This window comes from Pleurodeles waltl, chromosome 6, assembly GCF_031143425.1.
Source record: "Pleurodeles waltl isolate 20211129_DDA chromosome 6, aPleWal1.hap1.20221129, whole genome shotgun sequence".
Taxonomy (NCBI): Eukaryota; Metazoa; Chordata; class Amphibia; order Caudata; family Salamandridae; genus Pleurodeles; species Pleurodeles waltl.
In genome coordinates this window covers 74,426,118-74,450,051 of record NC_090445.1, presented here as the reverse complement: position 1 = coordinate 74,450,051, position 23,934 = coordinate 74,426,118, and the positions used below count along the sequence as shown (strand labels likewise).

General features: G+C 47.1%; 1 protein-coding gene across 5 annotated transcripts in view; it reads left to right on the top strand.

Moving 5' to 3' along the window:
• The window catches only part of LOC138299224 (E3 ubiquitin-protein ligase TRIM39-like), a 183,561-nt gene that overhangs the window by 34,442 nt on the left and 125,185 nt on the right, over positions 1-23,934 (top strand). For 3 of the 5 annotated variants that reach the window (XM_069237351.1, XM_069237350.1, XM_069237354.1), the window contains 2 exons: positions 6,073-6,095; positions 14,875-15,128. In XM_069237351.1, the coding sequence (XP_069093452.1) occupies positions 6,073-6,095; positions 14,875-15,128 (277 nt within the window). Of the gene's footprint in view, positions 1-6,072; positions 6,096-14,874; positions 15,129-18,991; positions 20,616-23,934 lie in introns of those variants that run through there. The other 2 variants (XM_069237352.1, XM_069237355.1) reach the window with 2 other exon arrangements.

Below are 23,934 nucleotides of genomic sequence, written 5' to 3'. Positions count from 1 at the left end.
CAAACGTGACTCACCTACAACCACATCCTCTCCCTCCACTCCCATTCCCACTGTACCTACCACTCTCCATTGTCCCAAGAAGCTCTTCCTCGCCACTACTAACTTCTTTCCTGACCCTGAGCCCCCCCCCTCCTTCTCGTCGGGGTAAGAAGAGCACCTCAGCCACCACCAGCCCTGCAGCCCCCTTGACAAGGGTGCAGGGGTATTGGAGCCCGCCAGCCCGCATGTCTGGATCTTCGCCCAGCAGCAAGGGGACAGCCAGCCCACCCCCTGGGAAGAGGAGCAGAAGGCGGAAGGGGCGCCGCAGGAACCCGCCTTCTACATCCCCCCCGGACACCACCCAGAGACAGTCACCAGCCACAGCTCCAAAGGGAGGAAAGGGCCACAGGCCCACGACTAAGGAGGGCAAGGGCAGCAAGTCGGAGAGGTCAGGCAGCAGGCCTGCTGCCCAGGAGGAGCCCACAACCCCCATAGCCGCTGCCCCGGGAGGAACCGGCACAGCTGCCCCGGGAGAGCCCACCACCCCCATAGCCGCTGCCCAGGGAGGACCCAGCCCAGCTGGCCAGGAGGGCCCCACCACCCACAGCCCAGGTGGGCAGTGAAGGAGCACCATCCCCGCTGCCCAGGAGGGCACCACCAGGCAATTAGCAGTTGGCCATAGACCGGCCGCCGTCTCAAGAACCGCTGAACTGGGCCCCGCCGTCTCAAGAACCGCTGAACTGGGCCCTTCAGGGCAAGAACCGCTGAACTGGGCCCCGCCGTCTCAAGAACCGCTGAACTGGGCCCCGCCGTCTCAAGAACCGCTGAACTGGGCCCTTCAGGGCAAGAACCGCTGAACTGGGCCCTTCAAGGCAAGGAGCGCTGAACTGGGCCCCGCCGTCTCAAGCACCGCTCCGCTGGGCCCCGCCGTCTCACGCACCGCTCCGCTGGGCCCCGCCGTCTCAAGAACCGCTGAACTGGGCCTCGCCGTCTCAAGAACCGCTGAACTGGGCCCTTCAGGGCAAGAACCGCTGAACTGGGCCCCGCCGTCTCAAGAACCGCTGAACTGGGCCCCGCCGTCTCAAGAACCGCTGAACTGGGCCCTTCAGGGCAAGAACCGCTGAACTGGGCCCTTCAAGGCAAGGAGCGCTGAACTGGGCCCCGCCGTCTCAAGAACCGCTGAACTGGGCCCCGCCGTCTCAAGAACCGCTGAACTGGGCCCTTCAGGGCAAGAACCGCTGAACTGGGCCCTTCAGGGCAAGAACCGCTGAACTGGGCCCCGCCGTCTCAAGAACCGCTGAACTGGGCCCCGCCGTCTCAAGAACCGCTGAACTGGGCCCTTCAGGGCAAGAACCGCTGAACTGGGCCCTTCAAGGCAAGGAGCGCTGAACTGGGCCCCGCCGTCTCAAGCACCGCTCCGCTGGGCCCCGCCGTCTCACGCACCGCTCCGCTGGGCCCCGCCGTCTCAAGAACCGCTGAACTGGCCCCGCCGTCTCAAGAACCGCTGAACTGGGCCCCGCCGTCTCAAGAACCGCTGAACTGGGCCCCGCCGTCTCAAGAACCGCTGAACTGGGCCCCGCCGTCTCAAGAACCGCTGAACTGGGCCCTTCAGGGCAAGAACCGCTGAACTGGGCCCTTCAAGGCAAGGAGCGCTGAACTGGGCCCCGCCGTCTCAAGCACCGCTCCGCTGGGCCCCGCCGTCTCAAGAACCGCTGAACTGGGCCCTTCAGGGCAAGAACCGCTGAACTGGGCCCGCCGTCTCAAGAACCGCTGAACTGGGCCCTTCAGGGCAAGAACCGCTGAACTGGGCCCTTCAAGGCAAGGAGCGCTGAACTGGGCCCCGCCGTCTCAAGCACCGCTCCGCTGGGCCCCGCCGTCTCACGCACCGCTCCGCTGGGCCCCGCCGTCTCAAGAACCGCTGAACTGGGCCCTTCAAGGCAAGGAGCGCTGAACTGGGCCCCGCCGTCTCAAGAACCGCTGAACTGGGCCCGCCGTCTCAAGAACCGCTGAACTGGGCCCTTCAGGGCAAGAACCGCTGGCCCTTTGGCAGACGTGGCAGGGCAGGATCTATCTCGGGCAGGGCTGCAGGATGTCCTCTGGCCAACTTGCCTCCTCCAGTGGCAGTGGGGTCTGTTATGGACTGTATGGACTGTGGCTTTGCTCTCCCCAGGATGGCCCAGTGGGCAGGCCACCCACTGTATGGACTGTATGGACTGTGGCTTTGCTCTCCCCAGGATGGCCCAGTGGGCAGGCCACCCACTGTATGGACTGTATGGACTGTGGCTTTGCTCTCCCCAGGATGGCCCAGTGGGCAGGCCACCCACTGTATGGACTGTTTGGACTGTGGCTTTGCTCTCCCCAGGATGGCCCAGTGGGCAGGCCACCCACTGTATGGACTGTTTGGACTGTGGCTTTGCTCTCCCCAGGATGGGCCAGTGGTCATGGAGTCCCCTCGTGGATCTGGCGTCGTGTACTCAAGTGGCTGAGGTGCCCCCCCTTCCCTTCCCCCTGAGGTGCCTGTCCTATTTTCTTTCTGATGCCCCTGCAGTGTTCTCTCCGTGGAGTTCTTGTCGTGGGACTGGGCCTTGCCCCTTTGCACAGGACCCCTGTGATCCACGGACAGTGGTTGGACTACATTTAGTAGCTGTATATATTTTGTACATAGTTTATTTATTTATTGGGATTACTGGTGTACATATTTCAATATATCTGCCCGTTTATGATCTCTTCTTTTGGTCTTTGCATTATTTCGGAGGGGGGTGGTTTGTGGGTTGTGACAGTGATCTGTGGGAATGCATTGATGTGTGTGTTGTAGTGGGTGTGGGTGGGTGGGTGTGTGCCGGGAATCTTTTCCCTCCCCTGTGTCGTAGGTGCAGTACTCACCGATGTCTTCCGCGCCGCCGGGCGTGCTCCTGGTATATGAGCAGGAATAGGAGTGCGGGGATGACCTGCAACTCTGGCTCCATACTGCCGGAATCTCGCGTGGAGTGCGTAGAGGTGAGCGTTTTCCCGTTCGTAGTCTGTTTCCGCCGTGTTCTTATCGGCGGTGCTCCCGCCCCGGAAAAGGTGGCAGATTGGTGGGTCGTAATAGGGTGGGCGGTACATTGTCTGCCGCCGGGCTGTTGGCGGGAACCGCCGCGCTGTTTGTTTGTACCGCTGTGGCGGTCGGAGTGTTAAGTTGGCGGGCTGTGTTGGCGGTTCCCGCCAGGGTCAGAATTGCATATTTTAGACCGCCGGCCTGTTAGCGGCTTGGCCGCCGCTTTATCACCGACCGCCAGGGTCAGAATGAGGGCCAGCGTGTTCTCCTTCAACCTGGCGGAGGACTTAATGTCCGCCAGGCGGAGGGTAATCTGCCTACCAAATTAAGACATTATCGCCAAACAGGCGGTCATTTAACAAGCATTTGCAGGACCCGCTGTCACTGCAGTTCCTGTGAGTGCTTTTTACAATTAAAGTTTGATTTGTGGCTCCATCAAAATCTGTCAGACTTATTTGTCTGTTTTTTCCTGAGATGGAATTTTCTTTTTGGGGAAAAAAATGCTCCCCTCACCATGGGAATTCTATTAGATGGTGAGGTAAGCATAGAGCAGTTTTCACTGCCCCTTACTGCCAGGGTTTCCCTGTCAGTGACGGGCCATGAAAACTGACCTGTACATTGGGCCATCTAAATTAGATTCAAATCTAGAGGTCAGTCTCTGACGGCCCTTAGTCTTTCGGACCATCGGAGGGGTATAACTATGGCAGAGACAGATTAGTCTCCACCCTGGTTACACCAGTGGTCCACCCTCTTCAGAATCTGGCAGCTCTACTGCCAGGGCTCCTGCACTGCAGAATGAAGTCAGGCAGCCACATGTATCATTACAGGGACCTTGACTGACCACCACGGAGGCTCAGTGGACTGTCTTCGCGAAAGAATGTGTTTATGTTGGATGGGGCATCTAGTTTAGTTTGTCTAAGAAGTTATGCCACCCTTACTCATTTTATTGCTTTTAGCACAATGCCTTTTCTCAAAGAGGCATTGATTGTGGTAATTGGTAGACCAGGTATCCTTAAGGTGGTCTTGCCCCAGACATAGTTGCCTTTTCGTGCCTGTTTTGTTGCTGTAACTTTTTGATGACCTTATGACTCTGAGACCTTTACTGCTAACCAGTGCTAAAGTGCATGTGCTTCTCCCCTAAACATGGTAACATTGGTGTATCCACAGTCGGCGTATTTAATTTGCATGTAAGTCCCTTGTAAAGTGGTATAACATATACCCAGGGCCTTTAAATTAAATGCTACTAGTGGGCCTGCAGCACTGACCGCCACCCACTCAGCCCTGTAAACATGTCTCAGGCTTGCTACTGCAGAGCCTGTGTGTGTAGTCTCACTGCCACTCCTTGGCATTTAAAACCTCTTACCAAGTCTTAAACTCCCCTTTTCTTTTCTTACATATAAGTCACCCCTAAAGTAGGCCCTAGACAGCCCATAGGACAGGGTGCCATGTAAGTAAAAGGCAGGACATGTACTTTTAAACCTTTCATATGATGGTAATGAAAAACTCCCAGAGATGTTTTTCATAACTGTGAGGTCTGCTCCTTTCATAGGCCAGCATTGGGAATTCCTCATGATACTTTAAAGCTTTCATTCCTGACCTGAGAGGAGTAGCTGCCTCATGTTTAGTACCGTTGGAATTTTCATGATAAATTCTCTTTACTGGTAAAGCTGGATTTATCATTCCTATTTTTGGAATGCCACTTTTAAAAAGTGGGCATTTCTCTGCCCTCACTGTCCTGTGTGTCTACAGCCTATCTCCAGTACACATCTGGCCTGGGCTAGGTGACAGCTACACTTGTGCATTGTCTTCAGATACCCACAACACAGGATACTCAACTGCATCTGCATTCATCTGCTTACTGATGGGTCTTCCTGGGGAGGAAGGGCTCCCTGGGGTTTGGAAGGGCTCCCACTTCCATCTGAAAGGGTAGTGACCAGAGTCCACACAAGGGGCTGATTACCTCCCACTGATAGTCTGGAGTTGGGGCTGAGCTGAGAGGGGTACCTGTGCACATCTCTCTCTGGAGCGAAGCACAGCACAGGAGTTTGTCATATCATTTCTAAGAGACACAAAAGCAGCTGAGGTTTTTACCGTATCATTTCTAAGAGACACACAAACATATCTCAATTCTCCCTGCATTACTTGAATTCAGTAACTTATCTAAAGCACTGCAAAAGAGTGAACAGTTCTTATAACAATTTGATTTGTACTGTTTTGGTCAGATTTTTATTAGATAAAAACTACCTATTTTTCCAAATCCGTTTGGAGTCCTTTTTGTGGTGTTATCGTTGCATTGCTGCATGTGTGTTGCACAAATACCATACACATAAGCCTGTCTGCTTTGTGCCAAGCTACCAGAAGGTGATCATAGGTTAATTTAAGTTGTGTATCTGACTTAACCTGACTAGGATTGTGGTCCCCACTTGGACAGGGTACATACCTGTGCCAACTAGAGACCCAATTTCTAACACTAATAGCATCCGGTCCTGTTGACTTTCTTTGGCATGCTAGACAAGGTCATGGAGTGACGAGGAAACGTTTAAGGAACAAAAAAGTAGCAGTATTGTGAGGGGTTCACATGGAGAGGCATTGAAGGGTTTAGATTCCTCATGCATTAATGACCGCAATCAGTGGCTGCTCCTGTGCCCAGAGATGGAGGTGCCCTACGCCATACTGAGTCCGAGGGTCCTGGAGAAGCTAGGAAACTGATTGTGCAATATTTAGAATTTACTTAATCATCTGATCTTTATGTATTTGGTCTAATCTTATCTTCAGGAAGGATCATTTATCACTTTCGTTATAGTGGTGTACTTTACGAATATTGTAGAGCTCTATTGGATTGAATGCATTCATGGGTTAATCAAGTAATTCTGTGATTGATGCTTTTTTCTGCGAAGGTCAGTAATAGAAATGTGTGTTCATTATTAACATGTTTGTTTATATTTGTATATAGTTATTTGTAATATGTACACTTGTGAATAACTTTTTTAAATGCTAATTTTACTGTGAACGTAAACTCTATTGTCATATGTTGATCTGTTTGTTTCACTCCCCAGGATGCGAAGATCGTTTTGAGCAGGTACGATTATCTTCTTTGACAGCTCATCATATAAATTAAAGAGTAGTCATTAACATTACTTCTGTGATACTGCAGCCTCCTTTATGTATTTTTGCCCTTGTGTAAGCCCATTTTCCAATAGCTCAGAAGTTTCTATTTGGAGACGAAAAGCAAAACTGCCATGCTTATTTGGAAACACGATATTAAACGAGGAGATGTAGGATCATAGTTTTTTCTTTATATTTTCTTTTTTTTTAAATAATTTTGCCCTCTTCTATATTTTTTTGTTTTCTCCATCGTCTTATTCATTTTCTTTTTTCCATTTATTTCCCCTTCATTTGTTTATTTTTCCTTTTATAATGTTCCTTCATTGTTTCACAGTTTCCTCTATCAGTTTATATTCTATCTTAATGTATCCTTTATGTGCCTCTTGTTTATGTTTTTTGTTGTTTGCCTTTTCCTTTACTTTCATGTACTAATTTCTGTTCTCTTAATGTGGCCCATACCTTACTTTTTGCTTATTGTTTAGATTGTCTTTTTTTACGTCTGTCTTTTTTGCCCTTCATTTCCACTCTTTTTCTTTGTTTCTAGTCTATCTTTTGCCTTTGTTTTTTCTTTAACTCTTTCTTTAATTTTTCTCTTGTTTACTTTAATATCCCCTTCTTGGATTCTATTTGCATCCTAATTTGCATATTGTATATAATAAAGCAGTATTTTAATACTCATTGTATGGCTTACTTGGTTGAATGCTTGCTGCTGAACCATACAGTATTCTAAAGACCTCCAGACTCAGGCTTCCCTCCTTCTGGCATTTGGAAATTAAATATCATTACAATGGGTTGTATCCCTAACTTTTACAGCACTTAGAAGTGTGATATGATGCGCTATTAAATAATAAGTTATTAACAGGAGTATTTGTCAGTTTTCTAACATGTACCTTTTCTTTACTGTTTAACTTTTAGAGCATTGGTATATTATGTTCGATGGCATATGTTGCTGCAGATACACATGTTGAGCATAGTCCGCTGCCTGGTGTTGGGCTCGGAGTATTACAAGTTGTTTTTCTTCGAAGAAGTCTTTTTTGGTCACGGGACCGAAGGACTCCTCCCCTTTCGGCTCCATTGCGCATGGGCGTCGACTCCATCTTAGATTGTTTTTTTCCGCTGTCGGGTTCGGACGTGTTCCTTTTCGCTCCGTGTTTCGGTTCGGAAAGTTAGTCAGAATCTCGGAAGAAAGCGTCGGTATTGTTCCGTTCGGTATCGGGATAGTTAGTTACATCGACACCGATCATCGAAAGACTTCGGGGTAGTTTCGATCCCCCATCGGGGCCTGGTCAGCCCGACCGCGTGTGACGCCGAAGCCGATGGAACGGACCCCGTTCCGTTTCTGCCCAAAATGTCACAGTAAGTATCCTCATACAGATCAGCACTTGGTCTGTAACTTGTGCTTGTCCCCCGAGCACAAGGAGGATACCTGTGAGGCCTGTCGAGCCTTCCGGTCCAGAAAAACACTCCGGGACCGAAGAGCCAGGCGTCTACAAATGGCGTCCACGCCGACAAAACAACGTTTCGACGACGAAGAAGAAACATTCTCGGTTCCGGACTCAGAATCCGGAGACTCCGACGTCGAACAGCATCAACAAACCGTGAGTAAGACGTCTAAACAAAAAAACATTGAAAAAACAAAAGCCCAGGGGACGCCACTGCCAACAGGCCATGGCTCGACCCATAAAACCGGCGAGCCGTTGAAGGCGCCGAAAAAGGGCACGCTCATAGCGAAGACACCCGACTCCGGTTGAGGGACCGCCATGGAGCAACCTCGGAGCCGAGATAGCGGCTCCGAGAAACAAAAACAAGAGGTCGGCACCGAAAAACATCGGCACCGAGACACATTGCCGAAGCCTACTAAAATTCTGTCGGTACCGAAGCCGAAAAAAGACTCTCTCTCGGCGCCGAAAAGTTCCACACCTGCTTCCTACACAGAGGAACAAGGAATAAGTGGCCAGATGCACAGATTTGGACAAGAGCTCCAAAGTGTAGAATCAGACTACACACAAAAGAGACTGTACATCCAACAAGATACAGGGAAGATATCAACACTTCCCCCAATAATGAGAAAAAGAAAGATCGGATTTCTCAAGGATGACGCACAACCACAAGCCAAAGTGGTTAAAAAAGTCACGCCTCCGCCCTCTCCACCACAACAGGTATCGCCGGCCCAAACACCGCCACAAATGCACTCACCAGCGCAGACTACAATAAGTCAGGATAATCAGGATCAAGATGCTTGGGACTTATACGACACCCCAGTGCCGGACAATGATCCTGATTCATATCCAACAAAGCCGTCACCGCCAGAGGACAGTACCTCATACTCGCAATTAGTGGCTAGGGCAGCAGAATTCCACAATGTCCAACTGCATTCCGATCCTATAGAGGATGATTTTTTATTCAACACCCTCTCGGCTACACATAGCCAATATCAATGTCTCCCGATGCTACCAGGGATGTTACGGCACGCCAAACAAATTTTTGAGGAGCCCGTAAAATCAAGAGCCATCACCCCAAGGGTGGATAAAAAATACAAACCACCACCCACAGACCCAGTGTTTATTACTTCGCAGTTACCACCTGACTCGGTAGTAGTAGGGGCAGCTCGCAAAAGAGCTAATTCACATACATCTGGCGACGCCCCACCTCCGGACAAAGAAAGCCGTAAATTTGATGCGGCAGGAAAAAGAGTCGCATCACAGGCAGCCAACCAATGGCGCATCGCAAATTCTCAAGCGCTGCTAGCCCGATATGACCGCGCACACTGGGATGAGATGCAACTTCTCATAGACCATCTTCCCCAGGAATACCAAAAAAGGGCACAGCAAATAGTTGAAGAGGGACAAACGATCTCAAACAATCAAATCCGCTCTTCAATGGATGCAGCCGATACCGCAGAGAGAACAGTCAACACTGCTGTCACCATAAGGAGACACGCATGGCTCCGCACTTCAGGGTTCAAACCTGAAATCCAGCAGGCTGTCCTTAATATGCCCTTCAACGAAAAAAAACTTTTTGGCCCTGAAGTGGACACAGCCATTGAAAAACTTAAAAAGGACACGGACACGGCCAAGGCCATGGGCGCACTCTACTCCCCGCAGAGCAGAGGCTCTTTTAGGAAAACTCCATTTAGAGGGGGGTTTCGTGGCCAACCCACAGAAACCACCGGCCAACAAACAAGACCCACACCCTATCAGGGTCCATTCCAAAGGGGAGGTTTCAGGGGATATAGAGGGGGTCAATTCCCAAGGAGTAGGGGAAAATTCCAAACTCCGAAAACACCTCCACCTAAACAGTGACTTTCAAGTCACACAACCCCTTCACTCAACACCTGTGGGGGGAAGACTAAGCCAATTCTACCAATCTTGGCAGCAGATTACAACAGACAATTGGGTACTAGCAATAATCCAACATGGCTATTGCATAGAATTCCACAAATTCCCACCAAACATCCCTCCAAAAACACGCAAAATGTCACTACAACATTTAGAACTTTTAGGACTAGAAGTTCAAGCATTACTGCAAAAGGATGCAATAGAATTCGTACCAGTCCAACAAAAAAACACAGGAGTTTACTCCCTGTACTTTCTAATTCCAAAAAAAGACAAAACATTACGACCAATATTAGATCTCAGGACACTAAATACCTACATCATATCAGACCACTTTCACATGGTCACGCTACAAGACATCATTCCACTGCTCAAACAGCAAGATTACATGACCACATTAGACCTAAAGGATGCGTATTTTCATATACCGATACATCCTTCTCACAGAAAGTACCTAAGGTTCGTATTCAAAGGAATACATTACCAATTCAAGGTGTTGCCATTCGGAATAACAACTGCGCCAAGAGTATTTACAAAATGTCTAGCGGTAGTAGCAGCACATATCAGGAGACAACAAATACATGTGTTTCCTTACCTAGACGATTGGCTAATCAAGACCAACACAATAACAAAGTGCACAAACGACACCACATATGTCATACAAACCCTTCACAAACTGGGTTTCTCCATCAACTATACAAAGTCACACCTCGAACCGTGTCAGACACAACAATATCTAGGGGCAACTATCAACACATCAAAAGGAATTGCCACTCCAAGTCCACAAAGAGTTCAAGCATTCCACAAGGTAATAAGTGCTATGTTTCCAAACCAAAAGATACAAGCAAAATTTGTGCTAAAACTTCTAGGCATGATGTCATCATGCATAGCCATTGTCCCAAACGCAAGACTACACATGCGACCCTTACAACAGTGCCTAGCATCACAATGGTCACAAGCACAGGGTCAACTTCTAGATCTGGTGTTGGTAGACCGCCAAACATACCTCTCGCTTCTATGGTGGAACAGCAACAATTTAAACAAAGGGCGGACATTTCAGGACCCAGTGCCTCAATACGTTATAACAACAGATGCTTCCATGACAGGGTGGGGAGCACACCTCAATCACCACAGCATACAAGGACAATGGGACGTACACCAAACAAAATTTCATATAAATTACCTAGAACTGTTAGCAGTATTTCTAGCGTTAAAAGCCTTTCAACCCATAATAACACACAAATACATTCTTGTCAAAACAGACAACATGACAACAATGTATTATTTAAACAAACAAGGAGGAACACACTCAACACGATTGTGTCTCCTAACACAAAAAATATGGCAGTGGGCGATTCACAACCACATTCGCCTAATAGCACAATTTATTCCAGGGATCCAAAACCAACTAGCAGACAACCTTTCGCGAGATCACCAACAAGTCCACGAATGGGAAATTCACCCCCAAATTCTGAACAATTACTTTCAAATTTGGGGAACACCTCAGATAGATTTGTTCGCAACAAAAGAAAACGCAAAATGCCAAAACTTCGCATCCAGGTACCCACACCGCGAATCACAAGGCAATGCTCTATGGATGAATTGGTCAGGGATATTTGCATACGCTTTTCCCCCTCTCCCTCTCCTTCCATATCTAGTAAACAAACTCAGTCAAAACCAACTCAAACTCATACTGATAGCACCCACATGGGCAAGACAACCTTGGTATACAACTCTACTAGACCTTTCAGTAGTACCGCATGTCAAACTACCCAACAGACCAGATCTGTTAACACAACACAAACAACAGATCAGGCATCCAAACCCAGCATCATTGAATCTAGCAATTTGGCTCCTGAAATCCTAGAATTCGGACACTTACACCTCACACAAGAATGTATGGAGGTCATAAAACAAGCTAGAAAAGCTTCCACTAGACACTGCTATGCATCTAAGTGGAAAAGATTTGTTTGCTACTGCCATACCAATCAAATCCAACCATTGCATGCCTCTACAAGGGACATAGTGGGATACTTACTACATTTGCAAAAAGCAAACCTCGCTTTTTCATCCATAAAAATACACCTCGCAGCAATATCTGCTTACCTACAAACTACTCATTCATCGTCTCTATTTAGAATACCAGTTATTAAAGCATTCATGGAAGGCCTAAAAAGAATTATACCACCAAGAACACCACCAGTTCCTTCATGGAACCTTAACATCGTCTTAACAAGACTCATGGGTCCACCTTTTGAACCCATGCATTCTTGTGAAATGCAATACTTAACGTGGAAAGTCGCATTTCTCATTGCAATCACATCCCTGAGAAGAGTAAGTGAAATACAGGCATTTACTATACAAGAACCTTTTATTCAAATACACAAAAATAAAATAGTTCTAAGAACAAATCCAAAATTTCTACCAAAAGTAATCTCACCATTCCATTTAAATCAAACAGTAGAATTACCAGTGTTCTTCCCACTGCCAGATTCCGTGGCTGAAAGGGCACTACATACATTAGACACCAAAAGAGCACTAATGTACTACATTGACAGAACAAAGTTAATCAGAAAAACAAAACAACTGTTCATAGCTTTTCAAAAACCACACATAGGAAATCCAATCTCTAAACAAGGCATTGCTAGATGGATAGTCAAATGTATTCAAACATGCTATCTTAAAGCCAAGAGAGAATTGCCTATTACACCAAAGGCACACTCAACCAGAAAGAAAGGTGCTACAATGGCCTTTCTAGGGAACATTCCTATGAGCGAAATATGTAAGGCTGCAACCTGGTCTACGCCTCATACATTTACTAAACACTACTGTGTAGATGTACTAAATGCACAACAAGCTACAGTGGGCCAAGCTGTACTAAGAACATTATTCCAAACTACTTCAACTCCTACAGGCTAAACCACCGCTTTTAGGGGAGGTAACTGCTTTATAGTCTATGCTCAACATGTGTATCTGCAGCAACATATGCCATCGAACTGAAAATGTCACTTACCCAGTGTACATCTGTTTGTGGCATTAGTCGCTGCAGATTCACATGTGCCCTCCCGCCTCCCCGGGAAGCCTGTAGCCGTTTAGAAGTAAATCTTAAATCTTAAACATTTGTACATTTGTAAATAAGTAAATATAAATCTTTTATGTACATACGTATTCACTCCATTGCATGGGCACTATTTATAGCAAACACAACTCCAGCCTCACCCTCTGCGGGGAAAACAATCTAAGATGGAGTCGACGCCCATGCGCAATGGAGCCGAAAGGGGAGGAGTCCTTCGGTCCCGTGACCAAAAAAGACTTCTTCGAAGAAAAACAACTTGTAATACTCCGAGCCCAACACCAGGCAGCGGACTATGCTCAACATGTGAATCTGCAGCGACTAATGCCACGAACAGATGTACACTGGGTAAGTGACATTTTCATTACTTGCATTTACTAAATATCATATAAATCATTAACGTTTAGGGCCTCATTGTGAGATTGGTGGGTGGCGGGTCTTCCGCCCGCTAGCCCTTTTAAGAGTTTTGAGCCAGCCGCAAAGTTGCGGTACGCCGGTGCGACAGCACCCGTCGTGCTTTCCACTGCCTGTAAATCAGGCAGTGAAAATCGCAATGAGGCTGTCCATGGGGGCCCCTGCACTGCCCATGCCAAATACATGGGCAGTGCAGGGGCCCCCACAGGGCCCCGCACCACATCTGCATCAAACTTTGCATGGCAGTGGAACTGCCATGCAAAAGCTGGTGGACACAGGAGTTGTAATCCCCAGGGCAGCGCTGCTTGCAGAACTCCCCTGGCAGATTAAGACCGCCAGCGCTGCCAGGCCGTCGGCCGGCCTAAAACTGGCATGCTGACAGTACGACTGTGGCGCTTTCGCCACAGTTGTAATGTGGAGGTCGGACCACCACTTTGGCAGCGGTCCGACCGGCACCGCGACTGTGGCGGTCTTTAGACCACCACACTCAGTAATGAGGGCCTTAGTGTTGTACAGTAGAATTGACAGTTTGATTTTCTCCACCATATTCATTATTTGTCCTTTTCTTATCTTTGTAATGTAATGTGGATTTGTAGAGCGCAGACTTGCCACTCATGATGGTATCCAGGCGCTGAGTAGGTACAGGCTATGCAAGATGGTTCAGTTGAAGATCCAAGTTTTCAGTTTCTTGCAGAACTCCATAAGAGAAGTGCCTGTCCTAATGTGCTGGGAGAGGTTGTTCCAGGATTTGGCTGCCAAGTAAGAGAAATCCCTGCCTCCTGTCTTGCTTCTATGGACACAGGGTGTGTGTGCGAGTGATGCAGAGTGGAGGTTCCTGGTTGATTGAATGAAGTGTGGTCGGTGGTTGAGGTAGGTGGGACACAGGTTGTGTAGTGCCTTTTAGGCATAGGTATAGTGCCTTTTAGGCATAGCTGAGCATTTGAACTGGCAGCGCTTCTGGATGGGGAGCCAGTTAAGTTGTTGGAGGTGAGGTGTGATGTGCATATGGCAAGGAAGGTTGAGTACTAGTCTGACGGTGGCGTTTTCGGATGGTTTTCAGCTTGTGCCACAGGTGTACAGAGATGCTGTAGGAGAAGGTGTTGCTGTAGTCCAGTCTGCTTGTGATCAGGGCCTGGGTGATGATCTTTCTGTTGTCATGAGGGAGCCATTTGACAGTTTTTCTGTGCATGCTGAGTATGTGAAAGCAGACGGAGGTGACAGCGTTGATTGGATGTCTCGTGATGAGGTTGGTGTCCAAGATGATGTCCAGGTTTCTGGTGTGGTTGGAGGGTGTGGGGGTGGGACCTAGTTCTATGGTGCATCTCCTTTCTTTATTTGACAGTATAGATTCCCAGTCAGACACTTTGCTTTGGGAGATCCCTCTGTTTATTCCATTGACCTAGGTGAACTCCTTGTCTGTTCCTTTACAATTAGAGGTTGAACAATCCTTATTTATCTCACATCACGACCAACAAACCACCTCCCCCCATCTTGCAGAGAAGCTTATCATCTCTGGTGGATCTCAGCATGCCCACAGCAGGACACCATCAGACTGCAGATTAAAAAGTGTAAAAAAAAATGTTTTAAAAGCACACGAGGCAGCAAGCATTCTCCATAAATGCATCCAGGATCTGGAACAACATCTCTGTATGCTCCTTTTCCTCATTGACTTTATTCTTTCTTTGATCAAGTGCCACGCTCCGCTGCCTTTTGGCTAGGATTGTTCTAAAGAAATACCATATACATATATACATACATCTCATTTTGATTGTGCCTTGGTATTCCATTCTTCATTTGTCTCAGCGTGAATAATCCCTATTATCTCTTTTTTATTTCTTCATATTTGTCTCACTCAGTGCATGATTCCTCTCCTACCCGTACCTTCTGAGTATATGGGAATTTCATAGGATCTCCACTTGTCTCTTTCCAAGGTATGAAAATATGAAACCTCAGCAAACAAATGTATATACTTTAATGGAGAACAAAGAGGAGACACAGGAGGAGGAGGAGACACAGGAGGAGGCAGAGGACGAGGAGGAGGTTGAGGAGAAGGCAGAGGAGGAGGCAGAGGAAGAGGTGGAGTTTGAGGTGGAGGAGGATGAGGAGGAGGAGGAAGAGGAAGAGATGCCGGATGAGGAAGAGGAGGAGGAAGTGGACCTCCAGAGAAAGATAATTGAATCATTGGGTGAGAAACCACAAACGTGTCATTAGTGTTAACTTTGAAGACTGTCCAGTAAACTGTGAATGTCTATATGTATCAGCTCACCAATATATTTAGTTGGCAAGTCCCAACCTATTAAAGAGCTTCAATGCTGGGACTAAAATTAATGCAGTAAGGTAGAGAGCTCGCTCTGTGTATGGTGCACTAAAAAAAGAAGTACATCATGCAGAGAGTCCAGTGGATCCCCAGTTGGTTTGCAGAGGCAAAAGTAGGCAGATCTACTGCTCTATTTTGAGGTAGTGTGGGCATGCAGTTAAGCTTATCAATGAGCCATATTAAACACTTGATGTACTGAGAGAGGCAATAAATGAGAGCGACAAAGAATAAATCTGAGGCCAATTTGGAAAAATACAATTTTTATATGTACTTTGAACTAAAGAACTTCATTATAAAATAAGTATGTTTTTCAGCATACATACTTTTCACTTTAAAAAATCCACGCACTGCAATTTTCAGAGTTCTTCAATGTTAACCTATGGGAGGAAAACACATTCAGCAAAATTAGCAATTATTGACGACTCACGAGAACAATCTTGGAGACTTGAAGTGAGTACTAGGCAAGGGTCAGGACCACACCAACAGTTCACACTGGGCAGCACTGGGGCCATAGGGTGCAGAGGTGCAGTACAGTGTCGGGTGCCCAATCTACTTCAATGGGGATTGGTCCCTGTGGGTTGAGGCTACAGGCTTGGACTGGGAGGACCAGTCGGGGGCAACCAACAGGTAGGTCACCAACATGGGGTGCTGTGGGTCATATGTGTACCTTTGGTCCTCTTCCCCAGGGCCCAGGGATGACAGATGCAGGGGTGTCCTTTGGCGTCGGGTTTCCTTTGTCCTGGAGCACTCGCGGCTGGGGGGTCTTGTGGTCTGAGGCTGCAGACATCGTTGAGGAGTCCAGGAGGGGTGCAACCACAGTGGACTTGAGCTCAGGGGTGCTGGGGATGTCTTTGACACCAGGGGCCTGCTTCAATTTGAGCCAGTGGTGATGGGTGCATTGGTTACTCTATGCGTCGGGTTTCTCTCACCTCAGAGGCTGCCGGAGAGGAGGCTTGTGTGCAGAGGCTGCAGGCGACTTCAGGGAGTCCAAGAGGTGTGAAACCACAGTGGATTCGGACTCTTAACAGCTGTGGAATCTTGTTGGCACCGGTGGTCAGTCTCACCTCGGGTCATGGACCACGGGTGCAGTGGTGACTTCGGGTGTTGGGTCCTTGCGGTTCAGGAGGCTGCAGAAGAGTCCTGTTGGTTGGAGAGCAGGTCCACTGCTCATGGGAGTCTTGAGCCTTCTTCGAAGGCAGGCAGTCCTCCCAAGTTTCTGGAGGTTCAGCTGCAGGACGAGGTGTCTTGTGGTGCAGAGTCTTCTGAGGAGTGAAGACAGGCCGGTGGGATTGGTACCAGGTCAGCTGCTTTCTTTTCTCCTCTTCTGCACGGGGCGACTCTTCTTTGTTCTTTTCTTCTTAGGTCATCAGGATCTGAGTTCTTGGGTTCAGGAGGGCCACCTAAATACTCAATTTAGGGGCGTTACAGGGAGTGCCAGGCGGTAGCCAATGGGCTGCCCACCTTTAGGGTGACTACACCCTTTCTATGACCACTTCTGTTGTGAAGTGGGCATAACACTGACCCTTGTGGCCTAATTCCTTCCAAACTAAGATGGAGGAATTTAAAAGGTGGTGTCCACTTCAGCTCGTCCACCTTAGGGGTGGGAATGGCATGAAGTGGGCACACCCCCTCCTCTAAATTTCCAACTATATTAACTGATTTTCCTGCCTGTCTTGCTGCCGAACGTGGGGTCAGGACAGGTGGGTGGGTCATCTCCATTTGGAGAGCCCTGGGTCGCATGCCATAGGCATCTCGGCCTCTGAATCTCCCTGCCCTAGAATTTCCATCCTGCCTGGACGAGGTGTTAGCACCTCCACCCAGGGCAGGCCTTGGTCCTGGGCCTCCGAGAGCGCTGGCTCTCACCATAGGGGGCAAGAACTCAGGATAGGGTGGCTGCACTGGTTGGGCCAGTCATTGAACAAGCTAGTAATTGGTAGGTTTTAAGGGGGCGCCTCTAAGGTGCCCTATGTGTGCTTCTATTGGTGAATCTGCCACTGGTATCAGTGTGGGATCACCAATATGAGATGTTGATATCAAATATTCCTATCTTCAGTGAAGCCATCATGTAGCTGGGGAACTCGTATTGACTAGTATCCAGCACATGTACTTAAAATGGCTTCCCGGGTCTCTTACTATGTCTGAGATTCGACAAAGACATAGCAGGGTCATATCTGCTCGTGCAGTTATGCCCTCACAGGTAATATAATTCAACCTGCCTTTGAGCTGTAAGGCCTCTTAGAGGGGTGACATATATATTACATGCAGTGTTTAGAGGGCATGGCACACAGGTGGTGTGCCATGTCATGTTTTTACTTTTGTCTGCACCAAGACCCACAGCCTGCAATGCAGTCTGTCATGTGGTCGGTGAAGGGTCCCTGAGAGTGGCACAATTTGTGCTGTTGTCCTTAGGGACCTCTTTTAGTACCCAAGGCCCTAGATACCAGGGGTACCGTTTAGTAGGGACTTACAGAGAGTACTAGAGGTTTTGCCAGTTGGGGAAAATCAACAGTGCAGTTTTGGGGAAAGAGATCTGGAACTTGGGACTTGTTTAGCAGGAACCCAGTGCACAATCAGCCGCAATTACACCAGATACCATCAAAACGTGTGTGTGTGAAAGGGGGGACCATGTCAAGAGGCACTTTTCTACAAGTCATTAAAGACGACTTAACTTTACCTTTTTTTAAATATTTCGATTTAAAAAACATAGGCCCTCATTATGACATTGGCGGTAGCCACCGCTTACCGCTGCGGAGGTGACCATTCGTCCGCCAGATTATAAGCACTGCCTGACTTCTGCCACAATAAGGGCGGAAATCCGGCATTGTACATGCTCGCGGATGGTGGTGACCTGGCACTGGTAACACCAGCACCTCCCCGACAGTAGAATGCCGCCAGCCATATTTTGACCAGGAATACGGCCTGGCGGTATCTTGCTGGTGGTACGCTGCTGGCTGTAGCAGCGCCCCTTCCCTTACCTGACAAGGTAAGTTGGGCGTCTGATGGGGGGGGGGAGGGGGGTGTTGTGATTCTGTGTATGAATGTGTGAGTGCCTGTCGGCACGTCGGTGTGTATGCGTGTCTGAAAGTCTGTATTGATGCGTGTATGTATGCGTGTTGGTATGTATGAGAGAATGCGTGTATGGCTGTCGGGGTGGGGGAAGTTGTGTGGTGGGTGCATATCTGCGTGTGCATGAATGGCTGTTGTGTGTGTGTGCATGTCTGCGGGTATGTGTGTGTATGAGGGGGTGGGGGTGTATGTGTTTGAATCAGCGGGAGTGGGAGGGTGAGTGAATCGGAGGGGGTGGGGAGTCAGTGTGTGAATTGGAGGTGTTGGTAGGGGGTGGGGGGCTAGTGTTTGTACGGGGGGTCGGAGGGTCAAGTGCTTGCTGGGGGGTGGGGGAGTGTATGTAATAAATTAAGTCGAAAATGTGTTAATAAAAAGCGCTGATGCACTGAATTCACAATACCAAGGTACGGCGAGTTCAGTTTGAATAAGCACATAAGCCCTAACAGAGGTTTTATTTAACTCCCTGGCCTCCTTCTCAGATTTAGCCCGCAACATAAACTGCTGCTTAACCCAGACTTGGTCCTTTTTTTAATTAAGGCAGGGGTAGCAAAAAGCTGAGGGCAACCTAGCTTTTCAAACATCCTTTTAACATAAATCAACCACAGAATTTTGAAAACATTACCTAATGCATGACAGTCTGTGATTATGGCCTGATTTAATTCTAGCTCCGGATTGGACCATAGCATAAGCCAGCATACTACCGGGCCATGGCCAATTTATCAACTATGTACCCCAGACCTAACTCCTCATGGACAGCAAAAGTTGAACCTGACTGAGGGAGACCAAGCAATCTTCTGGCAAATGCATTCTGGATCTTCTGGATCTCCCCGCAAACACTATAGCCCCAGAGGCCACAACCATACGACACAATTGCTAAGCATTTAGCAGAGTAAACTTTCAATAATGCTGGAACAGGCCTGAACCTGATGACGCAGAACCGAGGGCTTGACATATATTCATGCATAACACGTAGTTTAAATATAATGAAGTGTGAATCTAACCGATCTAATAAAAGAATGTGAGAGGGAAAATGTGCCCTCAGAGTAGTTCGCCAACATTTATAAGCGTGCTTTATAAAACATGATGTATTAGAATTGTACTAATCTGACATAACCGTAAATGTATCCCATGACTTCTTCCCGTTTGAAATTCTTTGCTTAGCTTAAATTTAGTGGAGGCTTTGGCCTAGTTGCCCGGTCTCACGTTTTAACCGCGTGTATTTTTCCATGGACTAATGAAACGTATATTCATGCTTGAAATTGTATTTTTCCAGTAGAGACGGTTAACATGCTTATCTTCAAGGTTTCGTGCCAGCCTGGCTTCATCTCTTTTGCTCAAGGTCAATCTGCAGGTGCGGACAATGGAAGCTCTGATAGTAAATTAATTGGCAAACCATGTTGCAATTTGTGTTCCAAGCTCCAAGGATAGTATATGCACAAGTAGGAGCTAGAAAAATGACTTATCCCATTGGTCAATTTGAAGCCAACCTATGAACCCTCCAATGGAAGACCCTACAGGATATGGACTGTTTCTTACTTAAACCTGGTGTACTAGGGGAATTCAGCCATTTTGTCCATTCTTCTGACTTTGCCATTTTGCCATCTTCTACGATGTCAATTGATGTCCAACGCCATTTTGAATGACACTTTGATGCTTTCTCTGATCGAGAGAAAGAGACTTTAAATAATTCTCACCCTAGAGACTTTAACTTCGATTTGTCCCTTTGCCTTACGAAGTAACTTTGCCCATTTATCTTGCCGCTGCGAGGCAACTGCCCCGTTCACCCTGCCCTTCGAAATCTGTCCCGTGCTGATCGTATCCGGTACCTGTGAGACGAAGACTTCCTTGAATGCTGCTTGAATTTGGTAAATATGAAAAGATAAATGTACATTTGCATTGTGTTTTCTGTTTAGGTACCAACTGCTATTTTGATAGGGCCCAAGTTAGGATTTTTCCAAATTTATGTTACTAAATTTGTTTTGCATGAAGCCCACACATGCAGATGCTAATTTGAGGTTAGATGAGGGTTTCATTCGACGCATGATGCAAATTTGAGATTTTGTTATGCTGACTAATGTACGAAATAAGCCAATTACAGATTGTCATTTTAGTGGTTTGCATCGCTATTATTGAATGCATTATTATACAAATGCTGCATAGATTGCATCTTTTTCGCCGTTATGGACAGTTAGTAATGTTCATTTACATCTATCACTTGGTGTTGCGACACATTTATATCGTGCTAGCTTTGTTAATATAGGGAAAATAAATTCATTAACTTTTAATAAACTGGTGTGGTTATTCATGACTGAAAGGTCATGGTGCGCCGAAATGTTAATCATGGTTAATTGTGATGTGCTATGTTGATCAATGTATTGCTTGTTGTGGTTATTGATTATTGATTTGAGCAAATTGATTGATCTCGGACGAGGAGAGCCCAACTCGGTCAAAAGATTCATCGACCTCAGGAGCGTCCAGGTACAGGTAATTTATTAGGGCGGGACACTCTATCAAACCCTAACGGTGAGGCAAAGTCAAAAAGTGAAGCTACGGCCCTAGCTCCGGCATTCCTCCTTTCCTTCAATTGTGCAGCCCATGTTCCCTTTTCATCAATTGTAACCCCTAAATAAGTGAAAACTTTGACTCTTGATGCTTCCTTCCCCTCTCCAAAAATGTTCTGGCTTCGCCTTGTGCCAGGCCCAATGGCCATAACATGAGACTTAGAATAATTAACCAACAAGTCAAGTGAAGCCATACATTTGACAAAGGAATCAAGAAGGCGTTGGAGACCCACCACAGTTCTGGCCAAAAGCACAGTGTCATCAGCGTACACCAATGCTGGAATCCATCTCAAACCCACCCGCGGACCTAATTGGAGGCAGAGCTTAGAACTGGACACAAATTAAGAATATATATATAGTAAACAATAAAGGATGCAGCTTGGCCGTACCCCACTCTTAACGTTTAACGGAACTTTCAAGGACCCCTCAGAATTGAATCTGGCCTTTGCCATGAGATTCAGATGGAGATTATGCAAAAGATATACAAGGCAGGGGTCCAAGCCCATATCAATAAGCATGAGCCATAACTTTTGTCTTTTTACCCGGTCAAATGCAGAAGACAGGTCCATAAAGAAGTAAAGGCCAAATATAACTGCTCATTTTTGGCAATATAAGATTTCCCAATTAAAAGATGCAATTTTAAACAATGGTCAGTGTCCCCCTGCCCTTCCTAAAACCGTACTGGAAACGTGAAATAATGTTTCTTTGTTCTAACCAAAGGGACATTCTAGCCAAAAAGGCCCTACCCAAAACCTTAAAAAAAGAGTCAATAGGTGAAATAGGTCTATAAGACTTTGGGTCTAATCTATTCCCTTTTTAAACACTGGGATAATAATTGAATTTAGCCCTGAATTAGGAGGGCCCACACGCCAAACTGTGTTAAAGACGCAGGTAAGGATTTTAATCCATAGACCCGCAAGGTGACTGAATAATGTTGCCGGGACCCCATCTGGACAGGGACCTTTATTATTTTACAAGACATCAACTGCCTTCTCCATCTCCTCTTAAGTAAACCTAATAAAATCCCTCCCCTTACCCTGCCCACACCCTGGACGGGTCATACACCTCGCCTGGTTCCCATAAACCCCAGCAAAGTATTTTACCCACTCAGCTGCCGGGATAAAACATTCACTTGACTGATTCGACTCTCTGGGGGGAAAAAGGACCAATTAATACTTTCCCAAAAGGAGGCACTGTTACTCAAAAGCTGTGGGTTTGACAAATCTCCTAAACCTAATCCCTAATCTCGCGTTTTCATGCTTAGGTGGCAAGTTTATCATTCTTCCTGGCCTGAGCTATATTCGCCCTATTTCTTGGTTCTCTTTTTATACCGTTTTCAAATTCTGAAGTGCCTGAGAGCACTCAGAATTAAACCACCTTTCCCTTACCAAATGTGACTGCCTCTTGGTAACCCTAAACTGTCTGTCAGTTTATTTATAAACCCTGTCAAAGACCTCCAAATGCACTCCGACCTCCTCCAGGGTTCTCAGGCAAAGTCCAATGTCACTTTCCAAGTGACATAAGAGAGTTTCCAAAAAGGCCTCGGATGACACCCTACTCCATTTTATTCTCTGCCCTTGAGCTGAGGCAAAATATTCTTGTTCAAAGGACTAACTCCCTGGACCTTGCTGCTGGGGACTCCAATCAGTCTGGCAGACTAAAGGATTATGATCACTAAAAGATGATGACAACGCCTCAAATCTACGAATAAGCATAAGGAGAGCCACTGAAACAAAGACATAAACAATAGTAGTATTAGAATCCCGACTCTTGAAGGTAGTAGCAGAGAGCACTTCCGGGCTCACCCCAGCTTGACTCAAATTGAAATCAGCCAGGATCTCGTCGAGAAAACTGCCTTCAAACCAATGCAAAAAAATGGGGCCCCCCCTCAATATCGCCCTCTTTGGAGTATTTGTTTAAATAACAATTAAGGGAACAGGGGTGCACGTTGAAATCTCCCATAAATATCAGTTACATTAGGTGCAACCCTACAGTCCATTAGGTCAAACCACCAAGGCCTATTTTCACTAAGTGTTCAGTAGTTGACTTCTGCTTGAAGGAGTTGTAAAAGTTAAGCAAATAAATGCTTAGACCTCCCTCTAAATCCAATCTTACTACCAACAAATTCTTAGCTTCTGATACAACATGCAAGAAGAACATTTTAAATCAAGGTTAACCAAGATAAGTAGTACTCCCCTTGCTCTACCCATCAGACGGCACAACTGGAATCGAAAAAGTTATATAGCCCTGAAGGAAAAAGTTTCCTCTCAGTGTCCCAAGTCTCCTGCAATCCCACAATATCATACCCTCTGATTTCCCTCAACCATGCATCCCGCATCCAAACATTCTGTTTCTTGTTCCCCAGCCCTACTATATTCCAGAAACAAATTTTAACCAGCATAGAATGGTCGCACCAGGAGACTGTCAGAATTACCCCTTGCTCTTCAGCGCCAATATCCTGGGATTGTCAATCCAACCCTTCTAGCCCCTCCAGTGGTTGAAATCTGTTTCTAGTTTCTAGAGGGATGGACGAGTACCTGTTGCTGGGTAGCCCTGCCATCCTTAGAGTAGGATAGTTACCATTAGTCCTACTCCGCAAACGGCCTCCCTCCGGGGGGGGGGGGGTAAAAATAACCTAGGTGAAGGACTATGATCTCAGACCTCACCCCTCTCTCAAGAACGGAGCGAGAGAACAACTGCCCCGTTGCATTCAATTCATTCAAATTTACAACAACACAATCCCCATTAAACAGTTTCCTCCCCGCCCCAATCCATCACACTCTTCTAGCCATGAGGATCTTGTTACAGTCCGAAACAGGCATGCCCCCTCCTTCGTGAACACCAGTGCCTGACTTTCCAAATAAGGCCCTCCGTTGATTCACCTCAAAGGTGATACATTGGCCAGGATTGCCATGAAAGGGGTAGCAGCCGGTGGGAGGTGCAACCTCGAGAAGGTAGCCCGTCTTAAGTCATTCGATGTTCTGAGTGAAGGCCCGTTCCCACGACCTTGATTACTAATGCCCCTAATTTCCAAATGGGCTTAAAGG